The sequence below is a fragment of the Oncorhynchus nerka genome, linkage group LG4 (assembly GCF_034236695.1).
Source record: "Oncorhynchus nerka isolate Pitt River linkage group LG4, Oner_Uvic_2.0, whole genome shotgun sequence".
In the NCBI taxonomy this organism is placed as follows: domain Eukaryota; kingdom Metazoa; phylum Chordata; class Actinopteri; order Salmoniformes; family Salmonidae; genus Oncorhynchus; species Oncorhynchus nerka.
The window spans coordinates 83329410-83346930 of record NC_088399.1 but is presented as its reverse complement, the minus strand read 5'-3'; the positions used below and the strand labels follow the sequence as shown (position 1 = coordinate 83346930).

The 17521-nt window shown below is 41.7% G+C and overlaps 2 protein-coding genes across 8 annotated transcripts in view; both read left to right on the top strand.

The window, feature by feature from the left end:
* Positions 1–1974: 1974 nt before the first annotated feature.
* Positions 1975–14036, top strand: LOC115128684 (mitogen-activated protein kinase 15-like). Of its 4 annotated transcripts, none has more exons than XM_029658761.2 (14): positions 1975–2764; positions 4372–4470; positions 4770–4799; positions 5747–5837; positions 7857–7987; positions 8162–8325; positions 9115–9254; positions 9406–9463; positions 9586–9723; positions 10265–10370; positions 11682–12027; positions 12221–12354; positions 12879–13031; positions 13277–13364. In XM_029658761.2, the coding sequence occupies exons 1-14, from the start codon at positions 2696–2698 to the stop codon at positions 13307–13309; spliced, it is 1692 nt and encodes a 563-aa protein (XP_029514621.2). In that variant the 5' UTR covers positions 1975–2695; the 3' UTR covers positions 13310–13364. The 4 variants fall into 4 exon arrangements, with proteins under 4 accessions (XP_029514621.2, XP_029514619.2, XP_064874021.1 ...); XM_029658759.2 differs by having other exon boundaries at positions 1984–2764; positions 13316–14036; XM_065017949.1 differs by lacking the exons at positions 1975–2764; positions 4372–4470; positions 4770–4799 and adding an exon at positions 6621–6878 and having other exon boundaries at positions 5752–5837; positions 13316–14036.
* A 244-nt stretch (positions 14037–14280) lies between these two features.
* grinaa (glutamate receptor, ionotropic, N-methyl D-aspartate-associated protein 1a (glutamate binding)) overlaps positions 14281–17521 on the top strand; it is a 33898-nt gene continuing 30657 nt past the window's right edge. For 2 of the 4 annotated variants that reach the window (XM_029658765.2, XM_029658764.2), the window contains exon 1: positions 14281–14467. The gene's annotated coding sequence lies outside the window, so the exon portion shown is untranslated. The remainder of the gene's footprint in view (positions 14468–17521) is intronic. The other 2 variants (XM_029658763.2, XM_029658766.2) reach the window with 2 other exon arrangements.

Genomic DNA, 17521 nt, shown 5'->3' with positions numbered 1-17521 from the left:
GCACATTTTGCTTGGTACACTGGGTGTTTGTAAATTCACTGGAGTACCAGAGAGCGCTTAGTGTGCTCTGGGCATTTGTAAAAATTCAGAACGTTGTTAGATTGTCAGTTTTATAAATTCAGAGCGTTACACTCTCGGGGCGTTCAGAGCACTACACTCTCGGGGCGTTCAGAGCACTACACTCTCGGGGCGTTCAGAGCACTACACTCTCGGGGCGTTCAGAGCACTACACTCTCGGGGCGTTCAGAGCACTACACTCTCGGGGCGTTCAGAGCACTACACTCTCGGGGCGTTCAGAGCACTACACTCTCGGGGCGTTCAGAGCACTACACTCTCGGGGCGTTCAGAGCACTACACTCTCGGGGCGTTCAGAGCACACACTGGATCAGGAGTAAGGGTTGATCGGAGCGCTCTGGCCTCACAACAACTTGGGTGCGTCTTCTTCGTTGAGGTTTAACGGTGGTTGGCATCAATAAATGATGCATTAATGCCACCTACTAGATTGGAGTACAACTCCCTTATACTTTGCTTGAAAAAAATGAACAAATACCCTACCATCTAACATAACACTCACAAAAAAATAACCACCCTACTCCACTATTTAAATCTATTTAGTCCTTCCTCGGGCCAACAACCTGAAATAATGGAACTACCACTTAACACTCTTTTGATGTCTCGCACACTCATACCTCTGCAGCTGCCACCACAACCTCCATTTTCTGCGACTTCAGTTCCATCCCTGCAGTACAGTTGATAACCATTGCTATAAATGCTAAAAATCCAATCTCACTGAAACATATTTACTTGTTGAACTATCCCTCTGTACTGGTACAGATCTACTACTCACACCACTTATCTCAGAATCCCTACCCCTTGACCCATCGTCCTCTACTTTCTTCACTGCCTCAGCGTATGACAACTTCTGCACTACTCTAACCCTGAAACCTCAACCTGGCTCTCTTGCACAGGACATGTCTGATCCCCAGCCCCATGGGCACCCCTACAATTAACACATACCACTACTTTCCTCAATGTTACACATTCCTTTGTCTCATGCCCTTTGCATACTTCTCACACATAGGAACCTCCCTCCTACACACTGCTGCCACATGCACATAAGCTTGACACCTGTAACAATGTGATGTATTTGGCACAAAAGCTTGTACAGGATAACTTATATATCCTAAAATCAATTTGTCGGGCAACGACTCAACATCAAAACTCAAAAGAACAGACAATGACTATTCTGTTTCACCACTCATGCCACACTGTCTGTGTTGCATCAAACACCGGAAATCTTCCCCTTCAGTTGGTCAACTTTCACATTTCATGCCCCCATTCGTTTAACGCAGAGCACCTTCTCCCTCTGAACAGCAGAAACACAAATTATCAAAAGACCACTTTTGGTTACCCTCACCAATGATTCCACAGCACCCAACTCTGTTTTCACCCACCCTGAAACCACAAATGGATCAGCCAAAAGGCAAGGTTCCACTTTTTCCAAAAGCTTCACTCCTACTGTCACAGACTCATCTTTATCCTGACCCTCGGTGCAAGCCTCAGGCTCCAAGAACTTCACCACACCTACCACCTCTGATACTTCGACCTCATTCACTTCCATTTCTCCTCCTGTCTTCAGCTCACTCTGTTTTATACTTTCTACCATTCTTCTTTAACAAACCATATCCTTTTTTTCTGCCATTTTTAACCAACTCAAGCTCCCCTCTCTCCCTTAGACCTCCTCAGCCTCTTTTTCCCTCCATTCCTCCTCCATATTCCAAGTATATGTCGTCTTATGATAATACTGCACTTCTCCTGCCATACATCTTGTTCTTGCCTTCTCAAGGGATGCCGTTTAACCGGCTGTCACAATCTCCGTACAGTGCAGTGCATCCCACTTATCGATTCATAAAATAAAGCATACGGCTCCTTTAAAAGCTTTTGGAACGGTTGTCACTAGTTACCACAGCGACAAAGTCATAAATCCCGCCTACTTCTACAATTGATCTAATTAAAAAGTTATTTTAATTCATCGTGAATTTAACCACACTGGTAACCTAATGCCTAACCTTAAATTAAGACCAAAAAGCTTTTTTTTTCCATTAATTGTTACGATATAGTACATTTTGACTTCGGAAACCGTACAGCAGCGTATAGTTGCGTCTCCAGGACGACAAACAATTACGAAACGAACCGATATGCTTGTTTGTATCCAGCAATCAACACCTGTCGCCGATATCCTTGAACCGGACTGTTTTAGAACTTTCAAAGAAGACCATCGGTAATTTTTGGGAGGGAGATATTTGATTAGGAATGTATCGGTGGGCAACGACAGTGATTAATCAATAACCATTCAACATTAGAGTAGAAGTTCAAAGAAGCTAGTTAGCGCGCTGCTGCAAGTAGAACTGGCTGCCAAACAACAACACATGAATCGTGATTTTGTATTTAACTAACTGTTTACATTCAACAACTCCTTCAAACGAAAGGTGTTACATTTTTTAGTGTACTCATATGGAGATTGCAGCTGCAAAGGAAGTTGATACATTGTTGCCTTGATCAAGAACGTTCTGAAAACAGATGATTCAAGTGTTTCCTTGCAGAATTTCTACTTGTGGCTGGCTGACTGTTACTTTGCAATTACCAAAAAGGAATGAAAAACATTGCATAAGAGTTAACTAAACAAAGAATTAGGATGAACGTCACGGAAGTGGAGGATCATATTTCCATGAAATATGAAATAAAGAAAAGACTTGGAAAGGGGGTAAGTAATTTTGTCTGTCCCCAGTTTTTATAGTTCTGGGGAAAACATTTATTTGTTGTAATGTGAAAGTCAAACTCATGAATGACAGACACATCCTGCGGTAATTAAGTCCCATAGGGCGGCGCACAATTGGCCCAGCGACTTCCAGGTTTGGGGTTGGCCGTCAGTGTAAATAAGAATTTGTTCTTAACTGACTTGCCAAGTTAAATAAAGGTAAGTTAATACAAAATATATATATATAAATTGCACACTCACTGCTTTCAAGCAAATACATACGAAGAACAAGTGGTCGCTTTTGAAATCCATTTTATTTTATAGAAATAGTCATTGAATTACACACATTGCTACTTTTCACGTTTACCTCCCTAGTCATTCCTGTAAGAACAATTCTTAAAATTCCCCAAACTTTGTCTCTGTGAATACTGATGTCATAAACTGGAGGATTATACATTTTTTCAGAACAAGACATTTCTTTCAGCCAGATCAGCAGACTTTGATACAAGGGAAATAGAAAAATCCTTTGTTTTGTTTTTTTCCCCAGATATAGGATAATGGAAGACCTGTTTTCTTTCTCTTGACAAAACAATGAGTCTCACCATGTGCTAGATCTAGCCTATGATGCTTATTGTATCTCTGAACTGTATAGTGCCAGGTGGCAAACTGTTGAGTCATGTAGATGCGTCACACAATACTACCTAGAACCTTCCCTTGAGGGGAGGCCATCGGTCCTATTACACAGGTGTTCATTTTTTTTTATTTCACCTTTATTTAAGCAGGTAGGCTAGTTGAGAAGAAGTTCTCATTTACAACTGCGACCTGGTCAAGATAAAGCAAAGCAGTTTGACACATATAACAACACAGAGTTGCACATGGAATAAACAAACATACTGTCAATAATACAGTAATGAAACTGACATTAGTGTGCTGCTCACAGTAAGTCTTCCTCCACTGTCCCTGCCCCCATACCATACTCGAACCAGTGATCGTATTCTCGCAAACACATGTGACCCTCCTCCTTGACAACCTACCAACTGTTTGAGCTATACAAAAGGCACCAATTGGATAGCTCCATCGGCAACATTTCAAGCTAGCTGTGGAGTGAGCTACAATTCAATTTTACCCAACAGGGGGAAAAACCGATGTGCTGCTGTTGGGCACTATTCCTAGGTTACAATACCAAGAGTACCATTATAAGTTCCAAGACTGTAACTTTCCCCCAAAAGTCTTCCTTGAATAACCTTATTTCCCCAGTTTTCAGTCTTTCTGACGGAATTAAAGTTATCCTTGCTATGCTCGCTAAGCAGGAAGTCACTGACGCCAGAGGGACCAGTGTCTAGTGTTCCCTTATGTCTTCTCTTCTTCTCACCCATTGATGTCATAACCAGTCACCTCTCCTCGGTGTGCTGCTGACTCTAAAAGTGCTTAGTAATCGCTCCCTAGAACGTTTTCTTTCCTTACCCTCCACTCTACTTCCCTGTGTTCCCAATATTGTGCTTTGAGTTTATCTTAGGGCTCAACTACAGTCCTGTGGCTGTTTTTGTTTTACCTTTTAATCCTGATAATGATTCACTATCAGTTTTGTATCTCTTTATCCACTCTGTGTCCAGGCATATGGGATTGTATGGAAGGCTGTGGACAGACAGACAGGAGAAGTTGTGGCTGTAAAGAAAATATTTGATGCCTTCAGGAATAGGACTGATGCCCAGGTTTGTGATACATGATGATATTGGTCATTGACATTGGCTACTAGTTTTGTCTGCCATAAAGTAGATGTAGCTACAGAGATATATCTTAATATATGTTGTGAAAGTTTGAGGAGCGTAACAAAAAAAGTCCCTGTTCAACAACCTTGACTATATCTAATTATAATTTTATGGCAATACTGTAAGGGCCAGGGGTTCTCAAACAACTTGTTTCATTTAGTCCGTTAATGATTAAATACATTGTCAATTAAAATGACGTTGGCCTTTCCTACGTCTTCCCAATGTTGTTTTTTTCTCCACAGAGGACATTCAGAGAAATCATGTTTCTTCAGGTAAGAATGAATATCTATTTCAGTTAGCAACAATTGGAAAATTGAAGTGAGTGGTTCAAGGGTTTGAAATGGAGCCCAACCGCAGCCAGCTGGTGTATATAGCCTGAGTGGACTGGTCATGTTGCTGTGTACACTGGGACCGTGTTTGCATACCCTAATGTAAACTCCAGATGGCTCCTGCTTTTCAGGAAGACTCCTTGATGCTGATTAGACCCTGCCAAGTGCTGAACTGTTGTATCTAAAATTGTGTTTAACATAATCTGGGCAACCTAGAACCGAAAATCTCACATAAATGTAGCCTGTCCAGCAGAGATTACATATAACAAAATGGACATGAACATTTTTATGGCATGGTTTTGAAATTAATGCATAAAATAATTCCATATGCTAAAGACTCGTAGTCCAAACAGAGACAGTTTTGTTTAGTTTATTCTATAGTTGAACAGAAGCCTTAGTCCAGGTTCACAGCTACAACACCTGTACCATTTTAAAGAGACGACTAAAAGTATTGTGGACAGTTTGCAGTGTGATTTGGTGCTTAGTTAATCATCCATAGGGTGGCCATATATTCTGACCTATTGAACGTCAACAGAAAACTGGTCACACAGGGAAAAGAAAACAGTGTGGGCAGTTTTTGTTTCCATCCTCTGCGGCCAGGAAAAACAGAGGCCAAGTCCATAAACTGTGTGTCAGTGTCCATAATCAGCTATTGCCATCTCCCACAGAAACACTGGCACCACAGTGGAGAGGGTTTACATAACAACGCATCTAAACGTTAAGAACAGTCTAGGTGGTGTTGGTTATGTCACTATCCCTAAGAAGATTTGCAGTCTTAACACTGATTTCACTCAATTGTGTGTCTGTGTGTGTGTGTGTGTGTGTGTGTGTCCGTCCGTGTCCGTCCGTCCGTGCGAGTTATCTAAACTGTTATGTATTTCTCCCTGTAGGAGTTTGGAGATCATGCCAACATCGTCAAACTGCTCAATGTCATCAGAGCTCAAAATGACAAAGATATTTACCTGGTCTTTGAATACATGGGTGAGGACTCTTATGTGCATTATCTGTTTACATCTATTTTGAATATGAATTTGATTTCACTTGAGGAATGTGGTGATATGTGAGATGGTATCATATAAAATGCCTATTTGGTAATAACAGATATATAGTACCAGTCAAATGTTTGGACACTGTGGACTACTGGACTCATTCCAGGGTTTTTCTTTATTTGTACTATTTTCTACATTGTAGATAATAGGGAAGACATCAAAACTATGAAATAACACAAATGGAATCATGTAGTAAACAGTGTTAATCAAATCAAATCAAAATATATTTGAGTATATTCAAAGTAGCCACCCTTTGCCTTGATGACAGCTTTGCATACTCTTGGCATTCTCTCAACCAGCTTCAGGAGGTAGTCACCTGGAATGCATTTAAATTAACAGGTGTGCCTTGTTAATTTGTGGAATTTCTTTCCTTCTTAATGCATTTGAGCCAGTCAGTTGTGTTGTGACAAGGTAGGGGTGGTAAAAGTCCATATTATGGCAAGAACCGCTCAATAAGCAAAGAGAAACAACAGTCCATCATTACTTGTAAGTTATTTTAATTGTTTTTAAATGTAACCTTTATTTAACTAGGCAAGTCAGTTAAGAATAAATTCTTATTTACAATGATGGCCTACCGGGGAACAGTGGGTTAACTGTTTGTGATTTATTTAGAATTCAAGGCACACTTAACCAGCATGGATACCACAGCATTCTGCAGCGATAGGCCATCCCATGTGGTTTGTACTTAGTGGGACTATAATTTGTTTTTCAACAGGACAATGACCCAAAACACACCTCCAGGCTGTGTAAGGGCTATTTGACCAAGAAGGAGAATTATGGAGTGCTGCATCAGATGACCTGGCCTCCACAATCACCCGACCTCAACCCAATTGAGATGGTTTGGGATGAGTTGGACCGCAGAGTGAAGGAAAAGCACCCAACAAGTGCTCAGCATATGTGGGAACTCCTTCAAGACATTTAGAAAAGCATTCCTCATGAAGCTGGTTGAGAGAATGCCAAGAGTGTGCAAAGGGTGGCTACTTTGAATAATCTAAAATATATTTTGATTTGTTTAACACTTTTTAGGTTACTACATGATTCCATATGTGTTATTTGATAGTGTTGATGTCTTCACTATTATTCTACAATGTAGAAAATAGTAAAAATAAGGAAAAACCCTTAAATGAGTAGGTGTGTCCAAACTTTTGACTGGTACTGTACATGCAGGATGCTTGCATTGACAACTTGATTGTGTAAATCACCCTGATGTCTACAAAAATACATTTTCAAGGCTTTGCCACAGTATTTGTTATTGGCCACCTACCCACCTACCCATTTACATTTACATTTAAGTCATTTAGCAGACGCTCTTATCCAGAGCGACTTACAAATTGGTGCTTTCACCTTATGACATCCAGTGGAACAGCCACTTTACAATAGTGCATCTAGGTCTTTTAGGGGGGGAGAAGGATTACTTTATCCTATCCTAGGTATTCCTTAAAGAGGTGGGGTTTCAGGTGTCTACCCTGTGCTAAATTTGATTGGGTCGGCCATTTTAAAATAACAGCACAAAGAATGCAGGCAGGCAAGCTGCAAGGTTATTCAGCAGTTTAAACCTGGCACCAGAGGAAAGGGTGATGGGGGAGGGCTCCTCTCCTCTTGGCTGCCTACTATGCATGCTGAGTCCACATATTGGACTTCTCTCTGTTCCCTGCAGTCTAATCTCTTAGTGTGTGGACCCGCATCACTGCACCTGGTGCCCCTGGCATTCGCCCACCGCCACACTGCAGGAGTGCGTAGATTGTTTATGGGAAAACGTGACATGTCTGATTTGTCCTTCACTTGACTGCTACATTAATCTTGTGTTTGTGGTTCATTGTGTGTTTGTGGAAAGGTGTTTTCAAAGTGTCATTATTCTAAGTGTGGTATGAATGAATGTACAATTCTGGATGATTTCATTTGGTTACGATTCCTGTTGGTTATTAGTGTTTTTACCACCTTTGTGTTGCAGACACCGACCTGCACGCGGTGATAAAGAAAGGCAACCTGCTGAAAGACATCCATAAACGCTATGTCATGCATCAACTCCTCAAGGCCACCAAATACCTGCACTCAGGCAATGTCATCCACAGAGACCAGAAGGTACAGTACAATGGTTAAATTGTCAATGTACTAAGAACTGTGCATATTGAGATTATTGCATTTGCAGATGCGCTGGTGCCACCAGTATGGGTGATGCTATCCAATTCTTCTTTTGTTTATCTGGAGAATAACTATTTTGATGACATGATTGAATTGAGTTTTCTCTTCCCATAGCCCTCCAATATTCTACTTGACACGGATTGCTTTGTGAAACTTTGTGACTTCGGTTTAGCGAGGTCTCTCTGCCAGATCCAGGAGGATGCTGGGAACCCGGCGCTGACAGAGTATGTGGCGACGCGGTGGTACAGAGCTCCTGAGATCCTGCTGGGTTCTTCAAGGTACACACGCACTGGGATTACATGGAGCAGTGCACTGTACGGCCTACTTTTCCCAAGTATCTGAGCCATTCCTTTAGGCTTGAATATATATATATATATACTACCGTTCAAAAGTTTGGGGTCACTTAGAAATGTCCTTGTTTTTGAAAGAAAAGCAATTTTTTTGTCCATTAAAATAACATCAGGGGGGTGGTGTGTGTGTGTGTGTGTGTGTGTGTACTTGATATTCATCATCTCTAGCTCCACCCCCCTAGCATCAACATTTGTGAAAATGGTGCTTTTCTATCATCTGATTTAACCAATAATGAGTAGGCATTTCCTACTCATTGTTGATAAAAATCACATGACGCACACCAGATTATGTTTTGTATGGATGTGTGCATTTCACCTTATATATATAGGTGAAATGCACACATCCATAATTGGTTAAATTAGATGACGTCATTGGAAATACTACTACCAAACATAGAAAAGCGCCATTTTCACATGATGTTGAGGGTGGAGCTGGAGATGATGAATATGAAGTGTATATATATATATATTTATTTCTTTATTTTTCTCCACTTTTGAATGTATATGTTTCTCTTTCTCTCTCTCTGCCATTGAAAATGATGTGGGCTGAGGGTGAGAAATGCGCTGTACAAATTAAATATTGTTATTGTAAGTTTGTAATGGTAAAATGAGTTGCCCTTTTGCGACATCAATGTACTTGATGTGAGTAAGTAGTAGCCATGCAGAAACCTGCATATTAGAAGTCAGTCCATGAAAAGTCTTTGATTTCTTCTACAGATACACAAAGGGGGTAGACATGTGGAGTATAGGTTGTATCCTAGGAGAGATGCTACTTGGGCAGCCCCTTTTCCCTGGAACTTCCACCATCAACCAGATAGAGAAAATCATGAGTGCAATTCCACACCCTAGCCCAGAGGGTGAGTATTAAGTCCTCGCTGCAGGGTTCACAGATCATTACTAGTGTGCTATTTGGTTGTTGAGCACTAGTTGTAGGAATCAAGTTGTTATGCCCCTAACTGACCAACTGATCATTACCTTAGTAGTGATTTGTGATTTTTTTTTTTTCAGACGTACTTTCGATCAGATCTGAGTATGGTGCTTCTGTGATTCAGAGGATGCTACTGAAGTAAGTCATAGTGGAAATCTACTTGGTCCAACAGAAGTAAACTATTTAAAGGTGCTGAGTCAGCTGTCTAGACATTTGTAGACATGTATTCACTGCGCTGCACTGTGTTTGTCTGTGTCCAGGCCCCAGGTGCCTCTAGAGGATCTTCTGCAGCCGTCGGTGCCTCCAGATGCCCTAGACCTGGTGCGTCGCCTGCTGGTGTTCAACCCAGACAAGAGACTGACTGCTGAGCAGGCCCTGCAGCACCTCTATGTCTCCAGGTACCTTATACAGCACATCTCATACATTAAAATGTAGTGCAATGTGCTTTATAGGAGCTTTATATAGGCTTTTGTGCTCCATTTCATACATGGTTATCAATCATGTCCAGTCAAATGTGTTTTATGAAGTCCTTTTTAAATCAGCAGTTGTCACGAGGAGCTTTAGAGTAACCCAGCCAGTAACCCAAAGCTATTTGATGACATAATGCGTGAATCCTCTAGTGATGCCAATGCTGATCATTTCTGTTATAACCAAAGGGTTTATGTTCAGGCATGTTAATATATACAGTATGTAGGCTGCTTCTTAAATGGCACCCTGTTCCCTACATAGTGCACTACTTTTGACCAGGGTCCCTATATTGGGAATAGTGTGCCGTTCGGGATACAGCCAAAGTGTTTTCCGTTTTGTTTGTTTATGTTACAATTTTACTGAGTAGTGCGATTTGTTAAGTCAGTATGCATGGCTAGTCTTGGATTTAACAATGGATACATCTATTTGTGTTGCGCTGTCTTCACGTTTTTCCTCTTCATATCACTGGAGATTCCACAACCCAGCCAAGGAGCCAGGTCTGGACTCTGATGTGATCCTGCCTGTGGATGATGATGTCCAGTTGTCGGTGGTTCAGTACCGTAATAAACTGTATGAGGTAATACTGAGGGGAGAGAGGATGATGAACTGAACACCTGTCTCATTGTGTGTGTGTGTGCGCGCACATACATACATACATACATACATACATACATACATGCATACATACAGTGGGGCAAAAAAGTATTTAGTCGGCCACCAATTGTGCAAGTTCTCCCACTTAAAAAGATGAGAGGCCTGTAATTTTCATCATAGGTACATTGGGAGGGCTGTGCGGCCCCCCCAAAGAAATGCCACCCCACACCATGACTGACCCACCGCCAAACCGGTCATGCTGGAGGATGAGGCAGGCAGCAGAACGTTCTCCACGGCGTCTCCAGATTCTGTCACGTCTGTCACATGTGCTCAGTGTGAACCTGCTTTCATCTGTGAAGAGCACAAGGCGCCAGTGGCGAATTTGCCAATCTTGGTGTTCTCTGGCAAATGCAAAACGTCCTGCACGGTGGTGTTGGGCTGTAAGCACAACCCCCCACCTGTGGACGTCGGGCCCTCATACCACCCTCATTGAGTCTGTTTCTGACTGTTTGAGCAGACACATGCACATTTGTGGCCTGCTGGAGGTCATTTTGCAGGGCTCTGGCAGTGCTCCTCCTGCTCCTCCTTGCACAAAGGCGGAGGTAGCGGTCCTGCTGCTGGGTTGTTGCCCTCCTACGGCCTCCTCCACGTCTCCTGATGTACTGGCCTGTCTCCTGGTAGCGCCTCCATGCTCTGGACACTACGCTGACAGACACAGCAAACCTTCTTGCCACAGCTCGCATTGATGTGTCATCCTGGATGAGCTGCACTACCTGAGCCACTTGTGTGGGTTGTAGACTCCGTCTCATGCTACCACTAGAGTGAAAGCACCGCCAGCATTCAAAAGTGACCAAAACATCAGCCGGAAGCATAGGAACTGAGAAGTGGTCTGTGGTCACCACCTGCAGAACCACTCCTTTATTGGGGGTGTCTTGCTAATTGCCTAAAATTTCCATTTTTGTCTATTCCATTTGCACAAAAGCATGTGAAATGTATTGTCAATCAGTGTTGCTTCCTAAGTGGACAGTTTGATTTCACAGAAGTGTGATTGACTTGGAGTTACATTGTGTTGTTTAAGTGTTCCCTTTATTATTTTGAGCAGTGTATATATACACACAGTCATAATCCCCTGAAAGGAATTATTTTAACACTGTATTAGTAACTGTTAAAAACTTGGCAGTAATGGTCCACCGTAAGCGAACCAAACATAGAACATGAGACAGGTGTTCAGGAATGAATGACAGATAAAAATGATTGTAGATACTGTGACTTTTTCATCTGTCCTGTGAAAAAGATGATTCTAGAGAAGAGGACCACAAGGAGAATGCCACGTCATGTAATGCCCAGGCCGAGGAAGAAAGAGGAGCCTGTCTCTAGGTCAGGGTCTGGGTGTGACAGTGGAGACCGTGGGAGGGAAAGGCCCACTGGGAAGGACAAAGGAGGGCTGGAGCCAGTGTCTGGTAATGGTGGAGGGGACCTTAGGGTCCCTCATGATAAGACAGAACACCAGGCTGCTCGTCCAGTTATCACCGTACCTACACCAGTACCTGTGTCCACCCAGCCGTCCCTGGAGAGGTCCAGCCCTGCAGCTAGCCCCGTCATGGGAAAGACTACATATAATCCCATCACACATGTTGCCAGTGAGTACACTAACACACAAAATTGCACAATTGTTTAGGAGGCAGTAAAACAGCAGCCATCCCCTCCGGGCTTGTATGTAAGCATTTCACGGTAAGTGACAAATACATTTTTATTTGATTTGGTCCCCCATATTCACACACCTTCATACTTCATACACACAGACACATACTATCTTATATTTCTCTCATGCAGATGGTTTTGTTCGAAATCTGGCTGGACCACCTCACTATTTTCGCTCCGGTACTGCCAGCAGGGAACTGGAGGGACAGATGAGTAATGAAAATGTAACTGTACTGCCAGCAGAGGGCGCTATTCGCAACACTGTTGTAAGTACCACAGCTATAGAAAAAACTCAGATCCCAGGAAAGAGTTCAGTTACAACAGATGCAATAAATCGTGTTTAATACAATTCAAGTGGGAACAATAATCAGCAACAAATCAAAAAGATTGTTGCAGAATAAATTACCCAGTTTATATCCTCTTAAGATACATGATGTAATATGTGTACCGTATGCGTTTGTGCAAGTAATCAGTGTGTCCTTGATCCTTGTTCTAGGATCTTCAGTGATTAGTTGCAGCGTCACTTGTTAATACCAGAATACAATGGAATGGATTAAACTACACACAATTCAGACTGAGGTCTAGCAACATTCAGTGGACACCTTGAATATCTAAAATACAGATTACTGGATAGACAAGCATGTTTAGTTAAATGTATTAGACAGAGACTCTTGATTTAAAACATTGTGTTGATGATCACTACACAGCACAAGTTATTTGCAGTGTCCAGTGAAAAATATACAATGCATGGGGGGGAAAAGATATGTAATAATGTCTCCCCATCTGTCAGTCTATGGAGCAGATTCTGCAGCGCGGTCGCTCAGCCCCTGTCAGCCGTACCCGTTCCTTCTCCCTGACCCTCTCCCACCCTCAGAACAACCCACTTGTCCGCAGAGACGATCCCTCTGTATCCTCAGGGATGTGTGTCTCCTCTGCACACCTGGTGAGTGGGCTATATTAACACGGTCATACTCTATGATCTCATATACTGTTTCTGCTGTCACTATGTCAATGTCATACATAAATCATCTTCTATAATGTCCTTTCCCACTGTTTCATTATCACCCTGTTGGGAACAGGGAACTCAGCTGCTGTGGAGTGAATCCTACTACTTCTTGTTATTGGACAGGACTTGTATTGTCCCATATTTACCCTCATAACATTTTTAAATCTCCCCCTCTAACCCAGATTTTCTCTCCATCTGGTCCTTTTGGGGGGTAAATATAGAACCAACGGTCCCAGTCTCAGTCACGAGAGGCACGGCCCCCTCCTCCCAGGTTCAGTAAGAAGGTTTTCCAGTGTAACGCCAACATGGCGGCTGCCGGGGATCCCCGTGCCAAACTAGGCAGCTACTCTCAGGCTTACGGCACCATCAACAAGACAGAACTGGACAACCTTATGAGGAGTCGACACCACCAGTAACCACCACACTATGCTGGATGTATGGGACACTGTCTGACATCAGACGAGGCAAGAGACAAGGTGACAGGGAACAGGGAGATATTGGCTAGTGGAAAGTTGGGGGAGAAATATTATTCCAAGACATAAAAGTTCAGCAGCACATATTGAAGTAACCATGGAGAGAAGTGGCAATGAATTAACACAGTCAATTTAACCCCATTTTCTTTATGAAATAATGTCATGTTGGGAAATGGGGACTATGGACCCTTAGTTTAATGTAACTAAATGTGCAAGTGTTTTACACCGAAATGCTTTATACTAGACTAGAGGGAACAAGACATAGCAGTGTAAATGTATGTCAATTGAGTCAGGTAATACTTTTGTAAAATGGAACATTTGTAATGTTGTGTATAAGTAAATAACTATTTTAGCCATAATTTCCTGGCAAGCAAATTCAATATACTTTAATGCAACACAGTAAAATAAATGTTGACAGTTGATGTATGTAAAACAAACCTGTGGTTTCATATTAAAAATATGACCGCAAGCAATTGTGACTACTTTCTTTTAAAAATGTGTGTGAATCTGTTTTATATTCATGGGTAGTACAGTACATACCACTCTGTTTATTGTAAAGGTAGGACGCTGACACCCAAATGTATGCGTCATATTGTATTGACATCAAAACATGTTACTACTGCTCACTCAACGGTGAATGTAATTTGTTTTCAATTAAAATAACATATACATTTGTGTTAGGTTTGGTGATTCCCGCACATGACAATATCGTGAGATGACGCCAGTCACTGTAGTTCTCGCAATTGCGTGAAAAGCTGCTCAGAATCTAACTGGACGTTTCACATCGGAGGCAGCAGGGTTTCGAAAGCGAAACATCAATTCAACGGGGATTGGCGTTGAATAATATATCAACGTTAACTACACTGTTTTGCTTGGTTAAAGGTACACGTACTAAAAAAGGTAAGGTTGTTTTTTATTTTATTTGAATTATTAGCTAAATTGCTTCTCATTTTTAGCAGTATAAACAAGCTAGCTAACATAACTTGCAGTAGCTACCTAAATGGCTAGTAACGTTAACGTAGCTAGCTATTTGAACAGCCGTTATTTACTAAATTAACAAAGATGGTGTGTCTTAACGCCGTTCTATTCTATCAATAACTAAAATACTGCAATATATTTTTGGAGTATGATGACAACACTTTGGGGATTAAATGTCACAGTTGGTTTAAAAAAAATCTGATTACGATGTTAGCCTAGATTTTCAGCTACAATGTTGACGCGAGGCGTGAAATGCTTGTTCTACAACTTTCTCGAAATGATGAATGGATAGCTAAATCTGCTATTGTCTAGGTTTTTATTTTTACCCGTGGGCTAGCAAAATGTAGGTAGTCGCCAGTGTTTGCTTGCTAGCCTCTTATAGTTTCGAAACGCAATAACAATCTGTAATGAAACGTTAGATAATTTAACTAGCCAATCGTCTCGACAGTCGTGCAACCTGCTCCCATTTTCGTCTTCGAATTAGCTGTGCTGTTGATTTGTAATTAGTGATACTGGGCCTATTCATCATTAACCGAATGACAACACCGGCTGTGAGGCATTTGCTGTAGATACATCTACGCAACAAAGTCATCTGGGAACAGCGCTGTAAACGAGAATAACATGTGATGTAGCCATTCTGATAATTTCATCAAGCGGAGTAGGCAAGGTGCATCGAACTGATGCGACGCCCATTGGCTGCGTTTTCACAGGCAGCCAAATTCTGAGCTTTTCTACAATAATTGGTATTTTGACCAAAATACCAATGAATGAAACAAAATATTAACATTGGGCTACCTGTGTTAACGCAGTCATCGTGGTTTAGTTTAGGCCTGTGGATGTACAGCACTAATATGATGGGCGAAGTGAAAAGCCAGGATTACCAAACCGGTTGTAATGCCCGGATGCATTGTTTATATAATGCTAGCCTATTAGCTAACTAGTTGTATTATGAGGCAGACAGGGATGCTGTCAATGTTTACAGTAAATGTGCTTTGGTTGCAGCCAGTTAGCTGAAAAGAATGCACCAGGCAGTGTGGGTTTAAATTCTCAGATAGGCCTACTGTCCAATTGTTTACTTTGTTGCAATGAATATATAGTAGATTCCTATTAGTGCTGATATATCATCAAACGTGGCCCCTGGGTTCAAGCAGTTGCTGTCAGTTCATGCAGCTGACGTTTGTTTCTTTCTAGAAATGTGAACCAAATCACATTTTATTGGTCACATACACTGTTTAGCAGGTGTTATGGCGGGTGTAGCGGAATGCTTATGTTTCTGTCAATGGATGCAGTAAATGTCAACAAGAACACAATTCAAAATGAAAAAAGAATTTTAAAAATGTATTTAAAAAATTGACCAGTCTCAGACTTAGCCTCAATTGTGATCGACTTCAAGGTCTTCAATTGTACTCAAAAGAAAAGACTCAAACTTGCTGTTGCAGTCACAGGTCGTTTAGGGCTATATTTTCTGACTTTATTTTACTGTCTCATCCTGTTTTTACAGTTGAAGTTGGGACTGGACTGTTTTCCTTTTATGGCCTACTAGCCCTAGCTGTTGACTATTGGAATATTCCTGGAACACTGTCCTCCTGGGGATGCATGCTGTTTTCTGGACATGCATGATGCCGCGTTAGGAAAATGTGGAGCAAATTAATTTAACACTGGCATGCATTCAATTTCATTGCAAACAAGAACACTTCCCTCTCCTGGCTTGCCTTTTGAGAGCTCCTATGTGCATTACGTTAATGAATTGTATTATGGTTCATTTGGATCGTACTTTTTATCTACTGTGCTTCCGGAAACATTAAGTATGAGAAGGAGGGTGCAATTGCTAATACCTTCTGGGTCTTTATGTGGTTGAAGCATGCAACATTGTTCTATGTGATGGGCTTGAATCAGGTCCAGCCATTTATTGGATCTCTATGGCAGCCATGGAAATAACTGCTCTAACCACTTCTGATTTTGATTAGTTATTTTACTATTGGAGAGAGGAGAAAGTACAAGGGGGGTGTATGCAGGTTTACATAGAGGAGAGCCTTAGAGCCTAACTGAATAAAAAAAAAATGTTGTACCTTCATTTATCTAGGCAAGTCAGTTAAGAACAAATCCTTATTTTCAATGATTGCCTAGGAACAGTAGGTTAACTGCTTTGTTCAGGAGGAACGACAGATTTGTACCTTGTCTGCTCGGGGATTTGATCTTGCAACTTTTCGGTTACTAGTCCAAAGCTCTAACCACTAGGCTACCTGCCGCCCCAATGAACAACAGCGACTGAATGCAAATATTACAGTTGATTAAAATATACATTTTGGGGGATGGCCCTGTCTTCCGGGGGATGGATGCTGGGATGGAAGTTAGCCCTTTGATGGGCAGCTGGCATCAGAACCTGCACAGCTTGGTTGAAGCAGGTTCAAATGACAGGACCTTCAGCTGGTGGGTTTGGGTGGAGGGTTGACGGTGGAAACTTTTGCTGCAAGTAAGAGGGATGAGGGGTAACCATTAGCTTAAATGTATTTCTCGTGATTTCCACCCATGAGTGAAGAGAGGAAGGTGATAATTAAACAGCTATGCCTGTTGGTCTATTAGAAAGCATGGTGGAATTGCATTATTTTCCTGCGGCTCATTGGCTAGAGGATAATAAGTGACTGGCATTTCACACATGGTTAATTGATAGAGGAGGAGGAGTGACATGAAGTTGTGCTGTTGATGAGACCATTTGTAAACAAATAGAACGTTCCCGCTGTGCCCATGATTAAGGAAGTAATGTAAATTACATTGTACAACTGAACCAAAGTTTAATGCAAGAAGATGCATTCAGACCAGGACTTCCTGATTGAACTTCCATTAACTACATGTTAAATTAGAATATGGTGGACATTTAGGCTTAACATTTGACATTTCATCACTCAAGCCTAAATATTTGCACATTAGATATCTATAATTTGAGCGCCCCGATACCTTAGTCTCAAAGACATGAAA

Bases quoted from the DNA above. Each gene is read 5' to 3' on its own strand.
- LOC115128684 (XM_029658759.2), top strand. From the start codon at position 2,696: ATGAACGTCACGGAAGTGGAGGATCATATTTCCATGAAATATGAAATA. The intron at 4,471-4,769 runs GTTTGTGATACA...TTTTCTCCACAG, and splicing joins GGAATAGGACTGATGCCCAG to AGGACATTCAGAGAAATCAT. The intron at 12,028-12,220 runs GTGAGTACACTA...TCTCTCATGCAG, and splicing joins TCCCATCACACATGTTGCCA to ATGGTTTTGTTCGAAATCTG.